General features: G+C 40.0%; 1 protein-coding gene across 2 annotated transcripts in view; it reads right to left on the bottom strand.

Annotated features, from left to right (window-relative positions):
* KIT (KIT proto-oncogene, receptor tyrosine kinase) overlaps positions 1-20,941 on the bottom strand; it is an 82,226-nt gene that overhangs the window by 30,176 nt on the left and 31,109 nt on the right. For both annotated transcript variants that reach the window (XM_024746705.1, XM_024746704.1), the window contains exons 2-6: positions 16,255-16,524; positions 12,295-12,576; positions 11,073-11,209; positions 5,991-6,159; positions 1,884-2,073 (exon numbers count right to left, since the gene is read on the bottom strand). In XM_024746705.1, the coding sequence (XP_024602473.1) occupies positions 1,884-2,073; positions 5,991-6,159; positions 11,073-11,209; positions 12,295-12,576; positions 16,255-16,524 (1,048 nt within the window). The remainder of the gene's footprint in view (positions 1-1,883; positions 2,074-5,990; positions 6,160-11,072; positions 11,210-12,294; positions 12,577-16,254; positions 16,525-20,941) is intronic.

Here is a 20,941-nt window from a genome sequence, read left to right on the forward strand (position 1 = left end):
TTTTCGACCTTCTGTTTCACAGCAAGGACATCGTAGATGGCTGTGATAACTGAGCACACGGTACCACCATCGGGGGCGTTACTGACACGGGCTCCAGCATGGACGGAGCACCCTGGGCGCCCCTTGACCCCCACAACCGACTCGACACGTGGTGGCTGGTTCAGTCTCTCCTCTCACACTGCACGTGCTCCCCAGGCAATCCATGCTCCCCTGAACTACTTACTGTCTGCTCACAAATCCTGACCTCTAGTCCAGACCTCCCTGTCCTATGCCTTCCTTCCTCTACAGACCTATGCTCACATTCTACCCCCCCCAGTCCAGAGTGTCCCTGGGACTGGACTGTGGCTCACCCACACCCTTTCTTCTCTCCTTTCCCCTCTCTACCCTGTTCCCCCCAACTCCCCGCCAGGTCTCTCTCTGCTTTAATGAAGACCTTGCCTGTGAATCCCTCCCGCAGGCGCCGCATCCAGCTGAACCCGACCTACGATACACTCTACCTGAACATCCCCGCTCAAGATCCCACAGTCAACCTCAAATTCAACAAACCCCAAGCCGAGCTCATTGCCTTTGCCCCCTCCCTCTCCCCTCCCTCTCCCCTCCCCCTCAAATAATATTGCCTCTTACCATCCAACCTGGCTGCCACAACCAGACTCCTGAGAGCATCTTCAGCTCCTGCCTCTTTCCTAGCCCTTCGATCACCTGTAAGGAGGAAGCCTGGACACCTCCCAATCCATGCTCTTCCCTCCAACCCTTAGACCGAGGCCCAGGACAGCATCCTTTCTGATCCACACTCTTACAACAGCCAAGAGCTCCTGACTAGGAAAAAATACTAACTCTATCTAGGCACCTACCTCTTAACAGCTGTGGGCTCTTGGTCAAATTAACCCATCTAGGTCTCAGATTCCTCTTTTATAGAAAGAAGGGAAGTAAGAGTGCCTGCTCATCGGATTTGTGAGGACCAAAATTTTTGAGTTGATATACATGAGGGACTTTGAACAGCACATGGCAGGAAAAAAGCACACACAGCTTACATGAAATGTCACTATTGCTACTATTTTTATTATAAGTGTTTTGAGGATCAAATGAGAGGTCTGGGGCTTCCCTGGTGGCGCAGTAGTTAAGAATCCGCCTGCCAATGCAGGAGACACGGGTTCGAGCCCTGGTCCAGGAAGATCCCACATGCCACAGAGCAACTAAGCCCGTGCACCACAACTACTGTAGCCTGCGCTCTACAGCCCGCGAGACACAACTACGGAGCCCATGTGACACAACTGCTGAAGCCCGTGCGCCTAGAGCCCATGCTCCTCAACAAGAGAAGCCACGACAATGAGAAGCCCATGCACCGCAACAAAAAGTAGCCCCTGCTCACCGTAACTAGAGACAGCCCGCGCGCAGCAACAAAGACCCGACACAGCCACAAATAAATAAGTAAGTAAGTAAGTAAAAATTTTTTTAAAAAAAAGAGAGAGAGAGGTCTGATGTAAAAGAAACTTGGGTTCACTGCCTGGCCCAAAGATGCTTAATGATTCTTAGTTTTCTTACAGTCTTAAAAAAAATGATTAAAGGCACTAACATTTCTCTTTCTCTGAAGAGAATTATTTAATGTGTCCCTAGTATATGCTAGTCACTGCTTTGAACTATCCTCAGAACTCTAGGAGAGAACTATCCTCCAATTTACAAACAAGAAAACTGATGCATGGACTTTTCTGTGTGCTCTAAACACACAGCAAAATGAAATGATGACGACTCAGGAAGCAGCCCCAAACTTCCTTCCGTATCAGCTGTCCTCTCATACATTGACGGGTCACAGAAACAGGATCCGGTAAGCCAAGGGGACGGGGTGGGGGGAACGTGTAATTCCCCAAACAAGGCCCTTTTCTTACCTGATGTTACTTTCATTGTCAGACTTGGGGTAATCTTCCCACTTGTCAGTGGAAGTTCTGTTCATATATATCCACTGTCGGTGTTCAGGTTTGGGATATGCCTCATACTCAACAACCAGATCCACATTCTCGCCATCGTTTACAAATACTGTTGTATTCATCATAGGGAAGATATTGATGAATCCTTTATCTAATCACAGCAGAATGAGACAGAAAGAAACCGTTATCCCCCAAATCTTGACAAATAACAAAAACTTCACCTTTGGACTATAAAGATATTGACTGATTTCCAGTATTAACTGGCAATGACAAGAATTTTGACTTAGCCATATTACATTTTACTTTGCTCTTGGAGAATCACGGTCATAAAGTGAGAAAGGACACACGTTGGAAATGTTTATTCTCTTATCTCTGTCTCTTAAGCAAGTCTGTTAAAGATCTATCACCATCTTATAAGTCTTCTCGAACTACCAGTCCTGATGTTTATTAGGCTAAAAAGTATTTGGACTAAATAGTTAGCCCATACCCAGATCCAATATAATTGTATATGTGATAAGAAGATGTCATAAATCAAGAAGGGGAAGAGAGCCCCGATATCTAATAAAAATGTTGCAAGAATGTCATTTAGTATTTAGAGAAAAATAAACTTGGATCTTCTTATCATATCATATACCACAAATGAATCAAGGACAGCATTTTAATAATTAAACCATATTTTTAACTAAACAACGGAATTTACTTCTATCAAAATTTTGTGGAGGGGAGGGCGAGGGGAGTTTTCTAGGCTTTTTAGAAGCAACCAAAGAAATAAAAATCATAAAAGACAAATCTAAATATATAAACATTTTCAAAAAGTATCTATATATAGGAAAATTAATTAAGGTAACAGGAAAAAGAGGACATAAAATTATAGAAGGAAAAATAAACTACTAATTTAAATAAGGCATTCCTTTTCACATATTAAAAGTAGCAAAACCTCAGTAAAGCTGTTAAAAAATAATGTATATCCACTCTATGGAAAAACAGCAAAACTAATCTGAAATAAACTCAATAATTTTGCAAGTGTAATTAAAGTAGCACACTGAATTACACTTTGTAAATGGGCACAACTCTTGTGGAAAGCATTTAGCAATATAGATTTTTAAAAATTATCTATTTTTCAATTTAATCCAGAGAACTCTTCTTAGTGAGGTAGATGGCCACGTGCAAAAAGAAGTGCTATTTACACTAGTCATAATAATTTTAAAAATGAGAAAATAGAGAACTGGCTAAGTAAATAAAGCAGCCCTTAAAAATTATTATATAATAATAATAATAACAATACAAGGAAGAGCTTGAAAAAGACCATCATAAAATAATTGCCAATATCATATTTATAGCCTCCATTTATGGAATGCTTACTATGTGTCAAGAACTGCCTTAAGTTCTTTAGCATACACTTTATTTAATAATTATGACAAACATTTAACTTATAACAATACTGAAAGAGAACGCTTGTAACCCCTAATTATAGATGAAAAAGAAATCAAGTCCTGGAAAGCCATATAGCTGGCTACCCAAAGCAGAGCCTACATGTGAATACAGGTCTGTAAGAAGCCAAGGCTGGTCTCTTTACTGTTGCACAGCCTAGAGTCTCCACATACTTTAAGTGAGAAAGAGAGAGAACATAAAATTGTATGTATAATTAAAATCCTGTTGCATATAAAAATATAACCATATACCAAATCCTAAAAAAGCTTATATCAAGTTAGTGGAATTATGGAAGAGTTTTAATCTTCTATTTATTTTTCAAAATTTGAAAATTAATTACAACATTTTATATTGTCATTTAACCAAACAGTGCCATTGTCTTTGGCACTGTTTGGTTAAATATATTGTTAGCCCCCATGAGGTTGACGTGAGAGTATTTGACTCTCCTTTAGTTTTCTACAGATTCAGAATTTAAAAATGGAGTCAAACTGTCCTTTGTATCAATGGAAAAAATATTTTTCAGGTGAAAATCAAAAATCATCCAAATGAAATTAAAACACCACTTTGTTCTAATACCTGAATCATAAATGGTACACCCCTGCCATTCTTTAAGCTAATTTAGATTAATTTTGAGGAAATAAATGTTTTGTCTGAATGTTACATTAAATTTTCAGGTACTCAAGGTCATAAATTCAAAGATATCACACAATGCAAAATATTCAAACACCACAGACAACGATATTTCCACTGATTTCTCTCCCTATCATCATGTACAAAATACTAAAGTTATCCTGAGTTTTCTATAGTCCAGTTTGCTCAATATAGTTTTATGTCCTATAATAGGACACAGCTTCAAATTCATGAAGTGTAAGAATTATTAGACTCAAAGAACCCCACCTGGGTTTGTTACAGAGGATGATTTAAGAAATTGACGAGACATTAACATTTAATCAGGGGCAAACACTGTGCCAGGCACATCTGCAAAATATATGGCCTTTCTCCCTCCACAGCCTTGGGAGTTAGAGGCTATGTTTCTTGGAAGAGAAAATGCAGGCAGAGTTAAAGTGGGGTGCATTTGAAAGTTAAGTGGCAGAGCTCCAACTCAAAACCAGGTTGGGGCCACCCGGAAGCCTTTTTTGCGCCACTCCACACTGTGTCCAAATCCTACTCCCAGCCCCTAAAGAAATTACTTTTCTCTTTGTCTCTTACTGTTCGTCCCATCTCGTCCCATCCCAACCCAACCCACTCCTGAAATAGTACAAAGCCAGATTCAGGTTTCACAGCCTCAAGTCTTTCCAGTTATACAGTTATATTCTTGGAAATTGATGAATGGATTTTAAAAATCTGATTACATACAATAGTAAGCTCCAAACATCCTTACTAATTGCTTTCTGGAGCTGAAGCTGATATATCAACATGCTCCCTAATCAACTTAGCAAATTAGCACTTATGGAGTTTAATATTTTAAAAGCATAGCCTTTTATTCAAATTAATAAATGGTTCACAATCATGTTTAGGGACAGAGTAGTACCCTTTCTCTGGGCTGGCTCTGTAATTGCAAGTAAAGTGTCTTTTTCACGTTCAGTCTGGTGAGATACTTTCCATTACAACATGGGCAGAAACGCCAAAATCGTATGAGATTATTGTGGCATAAATCGCAGACCTCTAACATTGGTACATAAATTATTGAAGAAATATGGGGGAAAGGAGAGAAATGAAAACAAATATCACATCATTTTATTATTGCTCATGATGAATTTCACCACCCTACAAGTACTTAAAGTCAAGCGCTGAGAATATGGTTGCATTAAAAAGACAAGAAAATAGATTAAATGCAAACAGTACTAAAAAGACAAGAAAAGTGTAAACAAAGTAATTTTAAAATTATTATTATTTTCAGTAATTCAAAATACCACACTCTGATCTCATTAAGTAGATGCTTGGGAAATAAATATTCAGTAAGATCTAAAGCACGGAAGACTAAACCAGTTGTGTATGCCAGATATGATGGGGTTAGGGCACAGGTTACTATGTTTCAGTTTATGCTCTGTAGAATCAATGACCCATGCCTGGTGGGCTGCCTTCCTGAAGGTTTATGCTACAGCCTGTAAGGCTGGAGGACAGGGTGAGGTCAGGGGTGTACTGAGGAGGCGAAGCCAATTCAGTCCTTCCTGCTACAAAGGGTGACAAGAGCCCATGAATCATGAAACGATAAACCAAAAGGCTGAGGAACCTCAACAAAAGATTCAGAGAAATATATTAAACTCTAAGCATATGTCTTCCTCCACAGAGAAAAGTCTCCATCCATTTCCAAAGTCAAGTCATTCAGCAAGGACTAGAGTTTCTGGAAAGGCTCAACCTACATTTTATTTGTTGAGGTAGGGGAGGTAAGCAGAGAATGACATGTTCAAACAGCTTCACAGTTACAACTTTCCACTTGCCTCTATTAAATTGGTAGAATTTGCTTTTGTGCTCTAGTTGGAAGAGGCTACAAAGATCATTTTCTTTCATATATTCATTCAGTAATAATGAAAACCCTAAGAATCTGTTCAACATTCCATTAACGTAAAAAGGAAACTATCTAGTAATTTCTTCATTCACTATGCCAGTAATTTATCCATTCCCAGAGATATTTACCTACTACTTCTAAGGTTGTTGTGACACTTGCTGATCCAAAAGTATTATTGGCGTAACACATGAACACGCCAGAATCATTAACTCTTGCTGAGCTGATAGTCAATCTCTCCTGACGAAGAAAATTGAAGTCACCCTGATGCCAGCTATTCCGCTTCACCTGTTCTTTAGTCTGCTGGTTTCAGAAGGAGAGGGGAAAAAAAATCAAAGATTACCATAAAATTTATATTCAGGATCTTTCCTAGATAAATTAAAAATAGCAGCAATTAACTTCTCCGTATTAGCATTCATTATACACTACTTAAGTAAGTATAATAAAACATCATGACAAGTCTGTCATTGGAACACTTCATATTACAGGATTATATTGAAAGATAGTTATTACTAATGATTGTAAAAAATGAAAATTCATTTCTTAATAACCACAGCATACGTAATTCCAAATTCTCTGCAGTGCTAAATAGTTTTTAACAGTGCCAAATTTTAAAAGTTCTTATATAAGAAATAATACAGGACACTGATATTTTAAAAGTCAGCATATTTATATCCTATCAATACTTCCTGTTATATATATATTTTTTCTATTCTACATCCCACTGGTTGAAAGAAAACACATCACTAGTAACAATCGTTCTATTTTATTAACATTTATATTATTTTCATGAATAAAAATAGACTTACAGTGTCTAAGACTAACTCGAAAATTCATCCTATAGTTCTTACCCAGCAGAATTTTGGCAAGTATTAAAGGGAGTTCCAAAGTATATAAGACATATAAGACAAAATCCCAAATTATTTACACATGAGCTGAAGAGAAAAGGTTGTGCATTTACTCTTGTGATATCACCATGCCACCGTTAATATTTATCTGCAGATAAGACATGGAGAGATTTCTTGTATGGAAAACGTCATGGGGAAACAACCATAATATAAACTATAACCACTCTCTGAAAAGATTAAAAGGAATAGCATAGAGCTTTCTGCATCTTCCAAATTTTCTGTAACATGAACACATTCCTATTAGGATGGGGGGAGGGAAGCAACTAAAAAAGAAACTAAACAGGAGCTGATATTGACATGGAACAAGATCAAGGGTGATTCCCTGGCCAGGCTATGGTGAACCTATTAGCATTAGACCATTCTGACAGTACTGTACATCCGAACCGTCCTTCTGGAAAGCAACTTGGAAGCACGTTCAGACCACTGAGCAACTCCAGCAAATTTATCTCAAGGAAGCAACTCAATGGAAAACAAAAGGTCCAAGATATTTACTGTGGTGAAAAACTGCAGATGACCTAAATGCATACCAGGTATCAAAATTATGAATATGTGAAAATAAGAAAAATGCTTCTTTTATGTAAAAAGCATGAGTGTACCTTAAGACAGCAACCATGTGTTAATACATATGCATGAGGGGAGAGAGAAAATAAACATGAAAAAAAAATGTGGGCAATATAGCATTTGTAAGGACTAACCACTCGAGACTACTGAGCACTTGAAATGTAGTAGGTCCAAATTGAGTTGTGTTGCAAATATAAAATATGTCCCAGATTTTAAAGACTTAATATGAAAAAAGTAGTGTAAAATATCCCATCAATAATTTTTATGTTATGAATTTGGTAAAGTAGCAGGATACAAAATTAATGCACAGAAATCTCTAGCATTCCTATACATTAATGATGAAAAATGTGAAAGTGAAATTAAGAAAACACTCCCATTTACCACTGCAACAAAAAGAATAAAATATCTAGGAATGAACCTACCTAAGGAGACAAAAGACCTGTATGCAGAAAATTATAAGACACTGATGAAAGAAATTAAAGATGATACAAATAGATGGAGAGATATACCACGTTCTTGGATTGGAAGAATCAACACTGTGAAAATGACTGTACTACCCAAAGCAATCTACAGATTCAATGCAATCCCTATCAAACTACCACTGGCATTTTTCACAGAACAAAAAATTTCACAATTTGTATGGAAACAGAAAAGACCCCGAATAGCCAAAGCAAGTTAATTATATGATAAAATATTTTGGATATATTGGGTTAAATAAAATATATTAAAATCAATTTTACATTTTTTTACTCTGTCATGTGCCTACTAGAAAATTTTAAATTACATAGGAGGCTCACATTCTATTTCTACTCCACAGCGCTGCTAATGTACGGTGGTAGAATTATAGCTATTTCTCTTTTTTTCTCATGTTATTATATTTTTGGAAATTTTTTTCACTAAAATAAGCATACATAAAAGCTGACAGCCAAAGTTGAATGTTTTGGAATTAAAAAGAAGAGAAACCTGCTTGTTTAACTAACTGTGAGATCTTGGCCAAGTCAAGGATGCCACTATGGTCTCAGCTTTTGTTTCTAAAAGGCAATGAGAGAATAAAGGTCTTTAAAGGCCTTTCCGGTTTGGAGCACTATGTCGACTTGAAGATAATCCCTTCTAAGAGATTCTTCTAATAATTGGCAGAAAGCTGACATTTTCCTGCCTAAGAGTAATTGTTAAGAAGAGACAAAGGGGAAGTGACATTTTTCTCTGGCCTCTTCCAGTCCATCATACAGACTTCTCCTCGGCAAAGGCAGAGTGACAATGGACAGGTCACAGACTATATTCTAGATTCCCGGTATCTTCCTTCTAGTTCCTGCAAGAGCCCAGGAGTCCCTGTTTAGGGAGCTAAACAAGACAATGAATACGTTGGTGCTAGAAGGAATAGTTTGTTAATAATTGATACATCATCAGCACCCAAACCCGAAGGCCATAATTTAGGATACTGTCAAAGATCATAATAAAAGCAAGCAAAAATATGAGGGTTTAGAAGCCTTAGAAAAGCTAACCAAGATTCACAGTGTTGAATAAACTCCAAGACTCTCTTACGTTTTAAAACAAACAGTTGCAAAAATACTACAAGAGTTGTTTTACCCTAAATTTCATTGTGAATTAAACTTTCTAAATGATCCAGATCAAATACTATGGATTTTTAAAAGAATTTGATAGTGTCATAACAGTGCTAGGTATTCCAAATTAAGCCAAAGGATATCAATAAGATTCATGGATGAACCCTGGCATACAGCCATGAGCCCCATCTGCAAGTTACACATTACATATTGTTTGCATGTGATTTGCTTTTCCTTAACCCTTGGAGGTGCTCACTGGGATTTCCCCAAAGAGTTCCCAACACTGCAGGCTTATCTACCAGCGCCAGTGGATTAATTGGGAATGGCATGCAGGACTCCTGGGAAAAAGTGATTCAGAACAAAACTGCCTGGGGCAATTTAATTCTCATCTCAAAAAGGCTAATTTTCAAGTTATGTAGAGGCTCAGTTACACACACCGTAAATTGTTCTCTCATCTGAAATCAAGGATCATAGAAAGGCAATTAATATGGGACTGTGTTCTATAAGGTTAGTCAAAAATTCATATGTAAGCTATTGGTTTTATGATAGAACTTGTTTCTCTGACCCACTGGTTCCCTTCTCCTGTTAATGGCAGGCTTCACTTAGCAAGGTATCCATCACAGGTCTACATGAACGCCATCATAATGGTTTGCATTATGCTAATCACCATAGTTACTTGTTTAGCAAAGGATTCTCTAAACAGGCATGAAACTGCCAATGTTGAATACAGAGCATGAGGCGGAAGAAGAGGAAGAGGAGGATGAAAAGACAGTATTTCCTTTCTTCCAATGTAATACGCATATGTGTACTCAAGAAAAACTACCATGATAGCAAATTAACTAGTTGGCCAAGATCATTCAAACAAAAATTATTAAAAACTCAGTCACGGGCTTCCCTGGTGGCGCAGTGGTTGAGAATCTGCCTGCCAATGCAGGGGACACCGGTTCGAGCCCTGGTCTGGGAAGATCCCACATGCCACGGAGCAACTAGGCCCGTGAGCCACAACTACTGAGCCTGCGCGTCTGGAGCCTGTGCTCCGCAACAAGAGAGGCCGCGACAGTGAGAGGCCCGCGCACCGCGATGAAGAGTGGCCCCCGCTTGCCACAACTGGAGAAAGCCCTCGCGCAGAAACGAAGACCCAACGCAGCCAAAAATAAATAAATAAATAAATAATTTTTAAAAAGTAACAAGTGTTCAAGTACAGTTGGTGTCTTTAAAAAAAAAACAAAAAACTCAGTCAATGGGAATCTTAAGGCTAAAATATCAGGGAAACCGGATATTTTAAAGACCTTGTTATTAATATGAGTATTAGAGAGGGAGAAAAACCTTCAAATATAACTGGCTAAAATTTATTTAATTTTAAGATATGCCTAACACGGTATCTGACATACAGTAGACATTCAATATGCATTTGTTAAATGAATGATAACCTAAACATGTCCAAATGTTTCAGATTGATGACAACCATTTTATTAATAGCGACTAAAACAAATAGAAAACCATTAGCAACCTGATCTCGGGTAAGCAGCCTCAAAGGAGGAAATCAGATCCATACAAAAAGAAATCTCTCAAATGGACAGGCCTCTCTGCGGCAGAGGGAAGGGCTTCTTGGCTAACGTCTGAGACCATTGATTTATGTTTTTAATATGGAAGGAAAAAAACTGGCAACTTTCCCCAATATTTTAAATAATCTGGCCTGAATAGTTGCCATAGTAGCTTTAAAAATCAAGGTAGTTACTCACTGAAACATTAATTTTTTTTCCCCCACAAAAGTCATTCAAAGAAACAGCATGGAGTAATAACAAGTCTGAAGTTTTCTCTACGACTTGCTCAAAATAAATTTACAAAATGACATTTCTTTTTTACTCATAATGAATGTACACATCTACATATGGTGCAATGAAAGGGGTAAATACACATCATCTGTACACACTCCAGAGAGACATACCAGCTGAGCCATCCCCAGGACAATTAAAAGACTTTTCTAGAATATGTAAAAGAATGTATATGTATGTGTAACTGAATCACTTTGCTGTACAGCAGAAATTAACACAACATTGTAAATCAACTCTACTTCAGGAAAATAATTTTTTAAAAAAATACTCTTTTAAAGAAAAACCTTCAACTCTCCCACACGGAGAGAATGATACATTGAGGCTAACGGAGAAAACAATCCACTCACCTGGCTGTTTTCCCTTATCCACATTGAGTCCACAGAGCTAGACACGTCTTTTATCAAGCACATCACTGCAAATTCTTCCCCTTCCCTGAGAAGATAGCTGGCTTTGGACACAGACACAACAGGCACAGCTCTGATGGCTAGAATAAAACGAAACGTGGCCCTCAAATAACTGGCTGTAGTATAGCATAATGTTTTAACTTACCATTTTTCCTCAGCTGTGCCCAGCTCACTTTGTGGTCTTTTAAATAAGATATAAAGTATGGTACTAACCGATCTGTATTACTCGTATGTTTGAAGACATCAGCAATTAAATTGTACATCCCTCAAGTAACTTCATTAACACCGAGTGAAAAAGATAGACTATCTACTTTGAGATTATAATAATCCGGAGCAGTGCTATTTTGAAATAGGTAGAAGCCCTGGCACAGTGAAGCTGCATTTATTTTTATTTGACTTGCTGGTTTCATGAGAATGTGACCAACAACTAATTATCTTCTTTTAACCAAACAGGCATCTTTCCCACGCGCTATAAAAATAACGTCTTACTTCTTAAAATCACAGGTTTTAAATAATCAAACTTTCCTTAATTCCAAAGAGCATCCTTTTTCAAAAGCCTTAATAAAAACTACTCAATAGCTAAATGCCAACTGGTGTTGAGTTAGATGATCTCTGAAATACAAAAATCTGGGTATCTTCCAGCTATCAAAATATTCTACATAATGCCACATTAAGAACAAGGTCCAAAAGTCAGCTGGTACTTTCCTCCTCAGACTGTGAATAGTTTGAGAAGGTATTAAAATTAAATAGCTGAGGAGGAATCAATTCATAGATCAATAGTAAATCAAGGAGTGAATAACCTGTATGCTAATCTTTTCAGTGTACCTAAGGCTTCCCAATGAGTTTCTCTGGGAAGGAACAGTTTGTGCAATTATGAAACTTTGGGATGTCCTGATGTCAGTAGGTTTAACGACTGTCCTCAGGACCATCTGAATGCCCATCCCTGGTAGACACACCCAGCTGGAGGTGGTCATGGACCCAACACATGGGATGGAGGCTGTGAAATAAAGTATTCACAAGCATCCGGCATTATTTTGAGCCCGGGCGAAACGATCCAAGAAGCTACCTGAGTGACATACTGAGTTGGACCAGTGAGAAGAGAGAAGTCTTCTTTTAGATCAAAGGATGCTCCGACTCCCAGAAGAAAGCAAACAAGGGCCCGTACCTGCCCTCACTTTCAGGGTGAATTTCTTCGACAGCACGGACTTGCCCTTCTGGTTCGCCGAGCAGTGTAGACAGAGCCGATGATACTCGCGCTTCACGTTTCTGATCGTGATGCCGGCCTTGGGGTCAGCGACAAACGTCAAGTCCTTGGGAAGAGGTTTCCCCTCGCACCCCGTGAGGGAGTAATTGGTCACCTCTGGGTCTGTCAGAGGACAGCGGACCAGCGTGTCGTTGCCTTCCTTCCCGTACAAGGGAAGCTCAACCAGGAAAAGCTTCTCAGGATCTACAGCATATCAACAATCAGTAGTTTGAATGGCTGGTCACAGACACTGAAAACATTTTATAAAAATCTAAACTATTGCCGCTTATAACAACAATCCCTAGTGGCCCAAAGGGCTGCTGACTTTATTCTTTGCAAACAGAAGTAGAATTTATCCGAGTCATACTAATAAGGAAGAGTTAACACTTAGTAAACACCTTCCATGTGTCAGGCACTAAGCCTGGACCATTACACACTTCTCACTCTCATTTAATCCTCAATACACCCCTATACGACAGGTGCTATCATTATCACCATTTTATCGATAAACTGGTCTCAAAAACAGTAACTCTCCTTAAGTGACACAGCCCAGAAATGGCAAGATAGAACTCAAAGCCAGGTCTGACTGATACCACAATTTGAACTCTTAAAGCTCTGGGAATATTTTATTGTAATAGTTACTTTGTTTCTACAGCAGGTAACACTCCAAAGAAACTGGGCCAAGAATAAGCCAGCCTGATGGTATCTAATAGGGTGGGAAAAAGTGGAATTATACCTTGTTCAGGACTTTCCCACCTGTCCAATCTGTAATTTGTTTTGATCTTATCTAATTGACACAACTTCTACCTTTGTGTGAGCCTTTATCATTTTTTTGAAAAGTGTCCAAATATACTTCCATGTTGTACCAGTTTCCGAATTAATCATATGTTTTGGGGGTTTTTTTAAATCTATTTAACAAGCAAGAAGACCTATTTAGTTCAGAAAGGTGAAATAATTTCCCTCTGGTGATACAATAACTTGCCTCATTTGTCCCCAAGTGTGCTTGACTTCAAAGTCAAATATGTACTCTACGCCTCCAAGACTAAGGGAGAAGCATGGGAAAGAGTCTATGAATTAAAAGAAGAATACAGGGCTTCCCTGGTGGTGGCGCAGTGGTTGGGAGTCCGCCTGCCGATGCAGGGGATGCGGGTTCGTGCCCCGATCCAGGAGGATCCCATGTGCCACGGAGCGGCTGGGCCCGTGAGCCACGGCCGCTGAGCCCGCGCGTCTGGAGCCTGTGCTCCGCAGCGGGAGAGGCGGCAGCAGTGAGAGGCCCGCCTACCGCAAAAAAAAAAAAAAAAAGAAGAACATAGAGGTTTAGAGGGAGGCAAAATGACCACGATCTAGGAGTCATGTGAGGGTATTCAATGAGACGAAAGGGAAAAAAATAAGAAATGTTTAAAAAGGGGACTAACCCATGTTATCAGTACTCAAGATGTGCTAAGAAGAAAGGAATATGGGAATCCCATGGGTCAGCCTGAAACCTGGATGATAATCAGTAGTAACAGTGCAGAGTACATCAATGTGGAGAATGAGCTGGAGGGGTCCAGATGTTTTTCCTTATAAAGTGAGAGAATTACCAGCATCTCCATTGTTTGTAACAACACGGGTTTCAGAAAGTTCCTGAGAACCACCAGGTGAACACCCTGAGCACAGGGACTTTCCACACAATTCTTTCTTCATTAAGATAAATTTCAATCAGCTTATAAGTAACAATAGAGTACAATTAAGACTGAAAATGAACAAAACTGAATCACCATAAAATTGTCCTTTAGTGTTTTCATTCCTACAAAACCCTAACCCCTCTGCATGGGCCTCTTTCCAGAGTTCCCAGTCTCCAGGATCCTCCAGCTTCTGAATAGAATCTAGAAAACCATCAGGAGGCCACACAGTATAAATAACATGTGGGCCTCACTCTATTCATATTCCTTGAAAGGTATGTATAAATAGAACTTCTAGAAATCAAATAAATTGATAGGCAAACGGGAAGCTTATGAGTTTCAGAAATGCTATGGCAAATACTTGATCGCCCAAACCAGGATACTTGTGACTGAAAGGGGTACTCTTTAATAATTACGCCAGGACACCAGGCATGGACTGGGAAAGCTTCCGGTCGACTGAGATCTCGTATGTGCAAATACAAACCTCATTCTGTATACACAACAAGCTGCCGCCTCTACTGTGTAAAGACAATACGGATACAGGGTTGGGCCAACAGATTACACTTAAGATGTTTTTTAATTGTCCTTTCCATCTGTAAATCCGGTGTTCCACAAAAATCAATGACATGATTGAAATATACTTATCATAGAATTTTGACCAATTTTCAAAGAGTTTTCCAAAACAAATTATGCACCTCCCAGCCTAAGTTATTCTGCAAACAAATTATCTCATAACGGCTGAAATACGGTTCGAGGCTATAGCTGGTTAATTTTCCATCTATTCTTTCTCAGTCACTTGAGTCATAGTTCCTACAGCAATGCCCCAATTTCCTTCATTGCTGTCTGAGACAAATTACTTAAGCATCCAAACATCTTAAATTGGTAATAATTAAGTACAGTCCTAAGTTATTGGGGATGACTTCCCCCATCAAGAAAATCTGTGAGCCCTGTGAGACTGATTTGGCTAATGTAGCAGTTTCCCTATTTATTCAGCTGTCTACCCATCCTATTAATAAGCAGAATGATACTTCATTACCACCTGGAAATTACAGAGTACCTTCTTGAATGTCAAAGAACAGAACATGGTTGGCTCAACGATTATGGAACCAGACCCGGAGGCTAGCCGTGGCTTTTCAACGCGCGTCTTTCTTTGCAGCGACCCACCCAGGAAAGAGTAAAAGATTAAAAGATAAGGAGAGGCAGCGTCAGTTTCACGGCAACCTTCTGTACAGAGAACATGAGAGTCAATTTTACTAACCCTTGACAGAACTAGAATTTGCACAGTTTTGTCTCCCTGATAACAATTACATAAGGAAGACAGAGCAGGCAATCTTATCCAAGCGTTGCCGTGAGGAACTGTGACTCTAGGGCTGGCTCAGATCCACAATCTAGGATAAGTTTATTCGGTCCTCTTCCACAATACCATGCAGGAGGTTGCAACGACAGCCCCAGGCCAGGTACAAACCCAGGACTAGAACTGAAACTATTTCTCCTCCTATAATGTGGGTATGTCTCCTAAGCTTTAAGTGCTTCAGTTTTTACATCAGCAAAAAGAGACTCCTCCCTTATCCCTGCCCCTAGCCCCCTAGGAAATTTCCTCCGGACAAGGATATTAAAAGCACAAACACAGATGAATCACTGCATTCATCACATGAGATGAGGTTCAGAAATCCAACCATCACATTTTCCTTTTGTTTCTAGGAGGTCACAATTTTTTAAATGAATGAACTGACTTCTATTAAGAACCTAGGAAGGACAGGGGGTGCTTAGCCGACTGAGTTATTTTTCTGGAATTTACTCCCTAAAAGTGGGTCAATTCATTTGCAGCTTTGGTCTGTTTAGGCCTTTAGAGGCCTTTAGTTCCCTGAAATGTTTTTACTAAGTGGGAGTATCTGGAATCTCAAGGCATTAAAATGCCGCCTTCCCAAAGGGCCTAATTTATTCTCAGGGTTTACTCACATCACCAGGACAAATGGGCTAAACCATATTGTAATCTCATTAGGAAGAGTATCACAGCCTTGCAGACCTTCAGCTGGAGTTATACCCAAAGCCACTATGTATCAAAAGATGGGGGAAACTAACAATAAAAATTTTTGTCTTATGCTTCCTAGACCCAGCCAGTAATATTTTATCCATGACTCAGCCATCTATATGTCATCCCTAATTAAGGACAGGATATAAAGTTTTCTAAGTATAGCATCAAAGAAAGCTGAGCATTTACCTCTAACAAACACATAAATGGAACCGCTCAAGCCGCCTTCATTGGTGCAGGTGTAATTGCCTGTATTTGTGGCCTCTGCTTTCTTGGTGATCCATTCTGGGTATGTTCTCTCTCTCAATTGACCCAGAGTCTCAAAAGTCCACTTGACAAATCCTGGGTCGGTGCATAACAGCCTAATCTCATCGCCGACACTGACAATTAACTCTGATTTTGCTGGATGGATGGATGGTGGAGACAGTTCCCCTGGACTCACAGATGGTTGAGAAGAGCCTGCCAAGAAAAACGAAAATCGTGTTGAATGTGATCTTTTTCTTAGGCGAAATAAGGATTTCTTCCAATATTGATTTCCATCTTCTGTGTACTCGACAATAAAAATAGGACAAAGTTGCCCAGCTATTTATGGGCAGAGAGTTCTTTTTAAAGTTTCTCAAGTTCATCTAGAAAATTAAGTTATTTTCTGCAACCCTCAATTAATCCTGAGGGTCACCCTTGGTATGCAAGCCAAGACTTGCTGGATGCCATGGCCTTCGCTGGGTTAAACACACGGCAGGGTCAAGCTTCCACTCTGAACATGGGCCATTGCAATGATACTGACATGCTGACACCCAGTCCAGAGACAACAAAAACAAAATCTTACACTATTAAAAGAAAAACTACTGGGCTGTCACTCTTTAAGCAAAATGTACATGATCACGAGTAACTTGGCTTTTTCTTAAAACTTTGTGAATTCAGTTATTTCTATGCAATTCTCCTTATATCGTGATGGTCATCAAAAAAGGACTATCTCTAAGTTTCAAATAATAAGGCAGAAAATGAAAAGCTTATTTTAATGATCAGATCATGAGATTTCCTGGCCTATGTTGGGTTGCAGCCTGATTAACCTAATGCCCAGAGAGGTTTCCTACATGGGAAACGTTTAAAGATATAAACTATAGACTCTGAATACGAAACTTGAACCTTAGAAAATTCACAGCAGCCAATTCATTCATTCATTTGTGCGCGCATGCATCTGTAGCGTGAAGGCAAGTATCTGTTCATTACCTGTGATCTACAAAAGCATTGTTAGGTGCTGGGAGAAAATCCCCATAAAGGGACACACAGTCCTTACACTCCAGAGCTTCAAGTACACAGTGTTCAATGTCAGAATAACGAAACAAAGATACAAGGTTGAGCTTTAGGCTAAAGAAAAAGAAGTGGGCTGGATTTTCACAATATCAGAAGAGGAGAAAGAAAAGACAGACATGTACCAGAGATATATACCACGGAGACACTCATGCACAGTGAGATACCAGAGGTCAATTAGATTCACGGAAACCAGTGAAAAGCTCTGGTCCTCAGGTAGGCAGGAGCCACAGAACCCACAGCAAGGATTTGAGACGAAAAGAGGAAGATCTGAGACTGCCAGAGGAAGAGCACATTAGCGGCTAGAGTGCCATGAAAAATACAAAAGGTTGACTCACACATGACCTGCGTGAGATGGGCTGGGGCACCAGGATAACAGAGCCCCCTGGGGGGCTTTCAGCTACTTCTGCAGGATCATGGGGGGAATGGTTCATGTGCCTGGGATTTGTGCCCCCCCCCCCCCCCCACCAATATATGTACACGTTTAGCTGATTCACTTTGTTATACAGCAAAAAACTAACACAACGTTGTAAAGCAATTATACTCCAATGAAGATGTTAAAAAAAAAAAAAAGTTACTGAGCACCAACAGTACGAGAAGTGCTATGGACGAGACTCTGTGCCCTCTAGACTGAGCATCTGAATGGAGGAGCCAGAATGTGGGAATGAAGTGGTTAGGATTATTTTTAAAGTCATACAGTGCATTAAATTTTGAAAATGGGCACAGCGGTAAATGGAGACGCTATTATTGCAATTATTTATCCCCTTTAAAAAAGGAATACTTCCGGGAATTCCCTGGCAGTCCAGTGGTTAAGACTTGGTGCTTTCCCTGCTGTGGGCCTGGGTTCAATCGCTGGTCGGGGAACTAAGATCCCACAAGCCACGTGGCACGGCCAAAAAAAAAAAAGAGTACTTCCTAGTCCATATGAGCGACACTGACAGTAAACTGAATCCAAAAATTCTCAAGAATTTATATTGCAATATATTTCAATCAATTCAATCTTCTCATGAGTGGGTCTTAAGGGCATATGCAGGTACTACAACCTGGTTGAATAAATACCGTTGACTTCCGGAGACCTGCCACCCCAACGTAGGCAAGGCTTAGCTGTGTGACCTAAGGCAGGCCACTGGAGCTTTCTGTGCCCAAGTTTCCACATCTGGAAAATGATGATAGAAATACCCTCATTTCACAGAGTCCTAATGCAAATCAAATGTGATAAATACACGCGAGGAGCTTAACACAGCACTGCAGTTTGTAATAAATGCTGGCTATTACAGGGAAGCAATAAAGCATCCGAGGTAAGAGCTTGACTCATTTTTTTGAGGTTTCTAAATTTTTTTTGAATTTATTTTATTGAAGTATAGTTGATTTACAATGTTGCGTTAATTTCTGCTATAAGCAAAGTGATTCAGGTATCCACATATATATTCTTTCTCATATCCTTTTCCATTATGGTTTATCACAGGGTGTTGAAATTATAGTTTCCTGTGCTATATGGTAGGACCTTGTTGCTTATCCATCCTATATATAATAGGTTGCATCTGCTAATCCCAAACTCCCACTCCATCCCTTCCCCCTTGGCAATCACAAGTCTGTTCTCTATGCCTGTGAGTCTGTTTCTGTTTCGTAGATGAGTTCATTTGTGTCATACTTTAGATTCCACATATAAGTGATATCATATGGTATTTATCTTTCTCGTTCTGACTTATTTCAGTTAGTATGATAATCTCTAGAGATAAGACTGTACAGATTTGCATCCTGGCTCTCTCTGCCACTTACTGTGTGATCCTTTGGCAAGTTACCAATCATCTCTGCCTCGGTTTCCTCATCTTGAAAGTAACAGCACCTGTTCATAAAACTGTTATGTAAAGCACTCAGAATTGTGCTCAGACACATAGAAAACACATAATAAATATGAGACAATTATTCTAAAAACAGAATCTCTTATCTTCCCTCCAATCAGTCCTGACTTACTTCCTATGGATGTGAATGGGTCCATCATTTCCCAAACAGATTTCTGCCTGACTTCGCCCTCCTTGGCAGTAAAATCATAGCAGTCTTTCCCCAGAACCTCTGCCACACATCCTTGTATGCCTTTCCACTCCTGCTGTCCCACCCCAGACTAGCCACTTACGATGTCATGGAGAGAACATCCTCTCCTGAAAGACCTCCATGCCTCCAGCCTCCACTCACCCCACCTCCAAATCATCCAACCTCATAACCCTGAGACCCATCAGCCTAAAACACCACTTTTTCAACAACCCCACTCCCAGCCTCAAAACCCCTAACAGAGGCAGCAGCAGCTAACGCTGACATCACGTGCGGCTTACAAAGCATTTTCACGGGATTAATTTCTAGCTGTTTCCTCTGGACCCAACCTGCCTCTCCAGTCAGACAGACCCTTAGGCTAAGGATGCTACAAACACTCTTCAGTCCTTGCTATGCCCATCTCTCTGCCCATGTGCCCAGGACACAGCTACTCCACCAATTCACCTCTTTGTCATATGGAAAGCCCAGTCTTCATGGCTCTTGTTCCCTAACCACTCCAGGTCGTGATCACCTGTCCCCACTAAATCCCTCTAACATGTTCAGCCCCATCACCCATTTGGCTTCTAACTGCTGTACCATAGTGGTCTACATCTATATATTACCTTCTCTACCTACTGCAAGGTCTTAGGGCCCTCAGGGTAAGAATCCTAAATTGTACTTTTCTCCCTAGCATAGTTATAAAAAAGATTCCCTTCAATCCCTGAACATATAAAAGATTGGAGGAAGGACAGGTTCCAGAACACCCAGCTCCTGTAACAGATGTTAACAGTCTTCCGACCTATCCCCAAAAGAGCACAACTGTCTGTTCTGCTGCTCCACTAAGAAAAGGGAGTGGCTTATTTCATCCATTAAAACTATTATGGAGGGGCTTCCCTGGTGGCGCAGTGGTTGAGAGTCCGCCTGCCGATGCAGGGGACACGGGTTTGTGCCCCAGTCCAGGAAGATCCCACATGCCGCGGAGCGGCTGGGCCCGTGAGCCATGGCCGCTGAGCCTGCGTGTCCGGAGCCTGTGCCCCACGACGGGAGAGGCCACAGCAGTGAGAGGCCCGCGTACCACAGGAAAAAAAAAAAAAAAAATCAATACCAATAATTTATTCCAACTGACCTCTGAAATTGCTCTGGAATCACACATTTTGAAATATATCTGGTACATAGCAAGTTCTCAACAAACGTTTGTTGAATTGGGTTTTATCTATATCAGGACCCTTTGCATTTGAACATATACTTCCCTAATTATGTTTGGCTAATAAAAATATCAAGAGTTGCTTTCTGTCTCCTGAACACATGTTAGTTAATGAGCCCCCCAAAAAATGATAGCTGGCAAAACCCACCATTCTGGGGACCAAGTACTATAATGAACGATGGCTCTGGGCTAGGAACTCCAGGACCTATTCAGCAAATACTTATCCCAGGTACCTTGCTAAGCGCTGGACCTAGGAAACAGACCTTGCTCTCAAGAAGCACAAATAAGGGAGGAAAAGGGCACTTATGAACAGTCAACAATGCAAGATTTTAA

The sequence above is a fragment of the Neophocaena asiaeorientalis genome, unplaced genomic scaffold (genome assembly GCF_003031525.2).
Source record: "Neophocaena asiaeorientalis asiaeorientalis breed wild unplaced genomic scaffold, Neophocaena_asiaeorientalis_V1.1 scaffold19, whole genome shotgun sequence".
NCBI classification, from domain to species: Eukaryota; Metazoa; Chordata; class Mammalia; order Artiodactyla; family Phocoenidae; genus Neophocaena; species Neophocaena asiaeorientalis.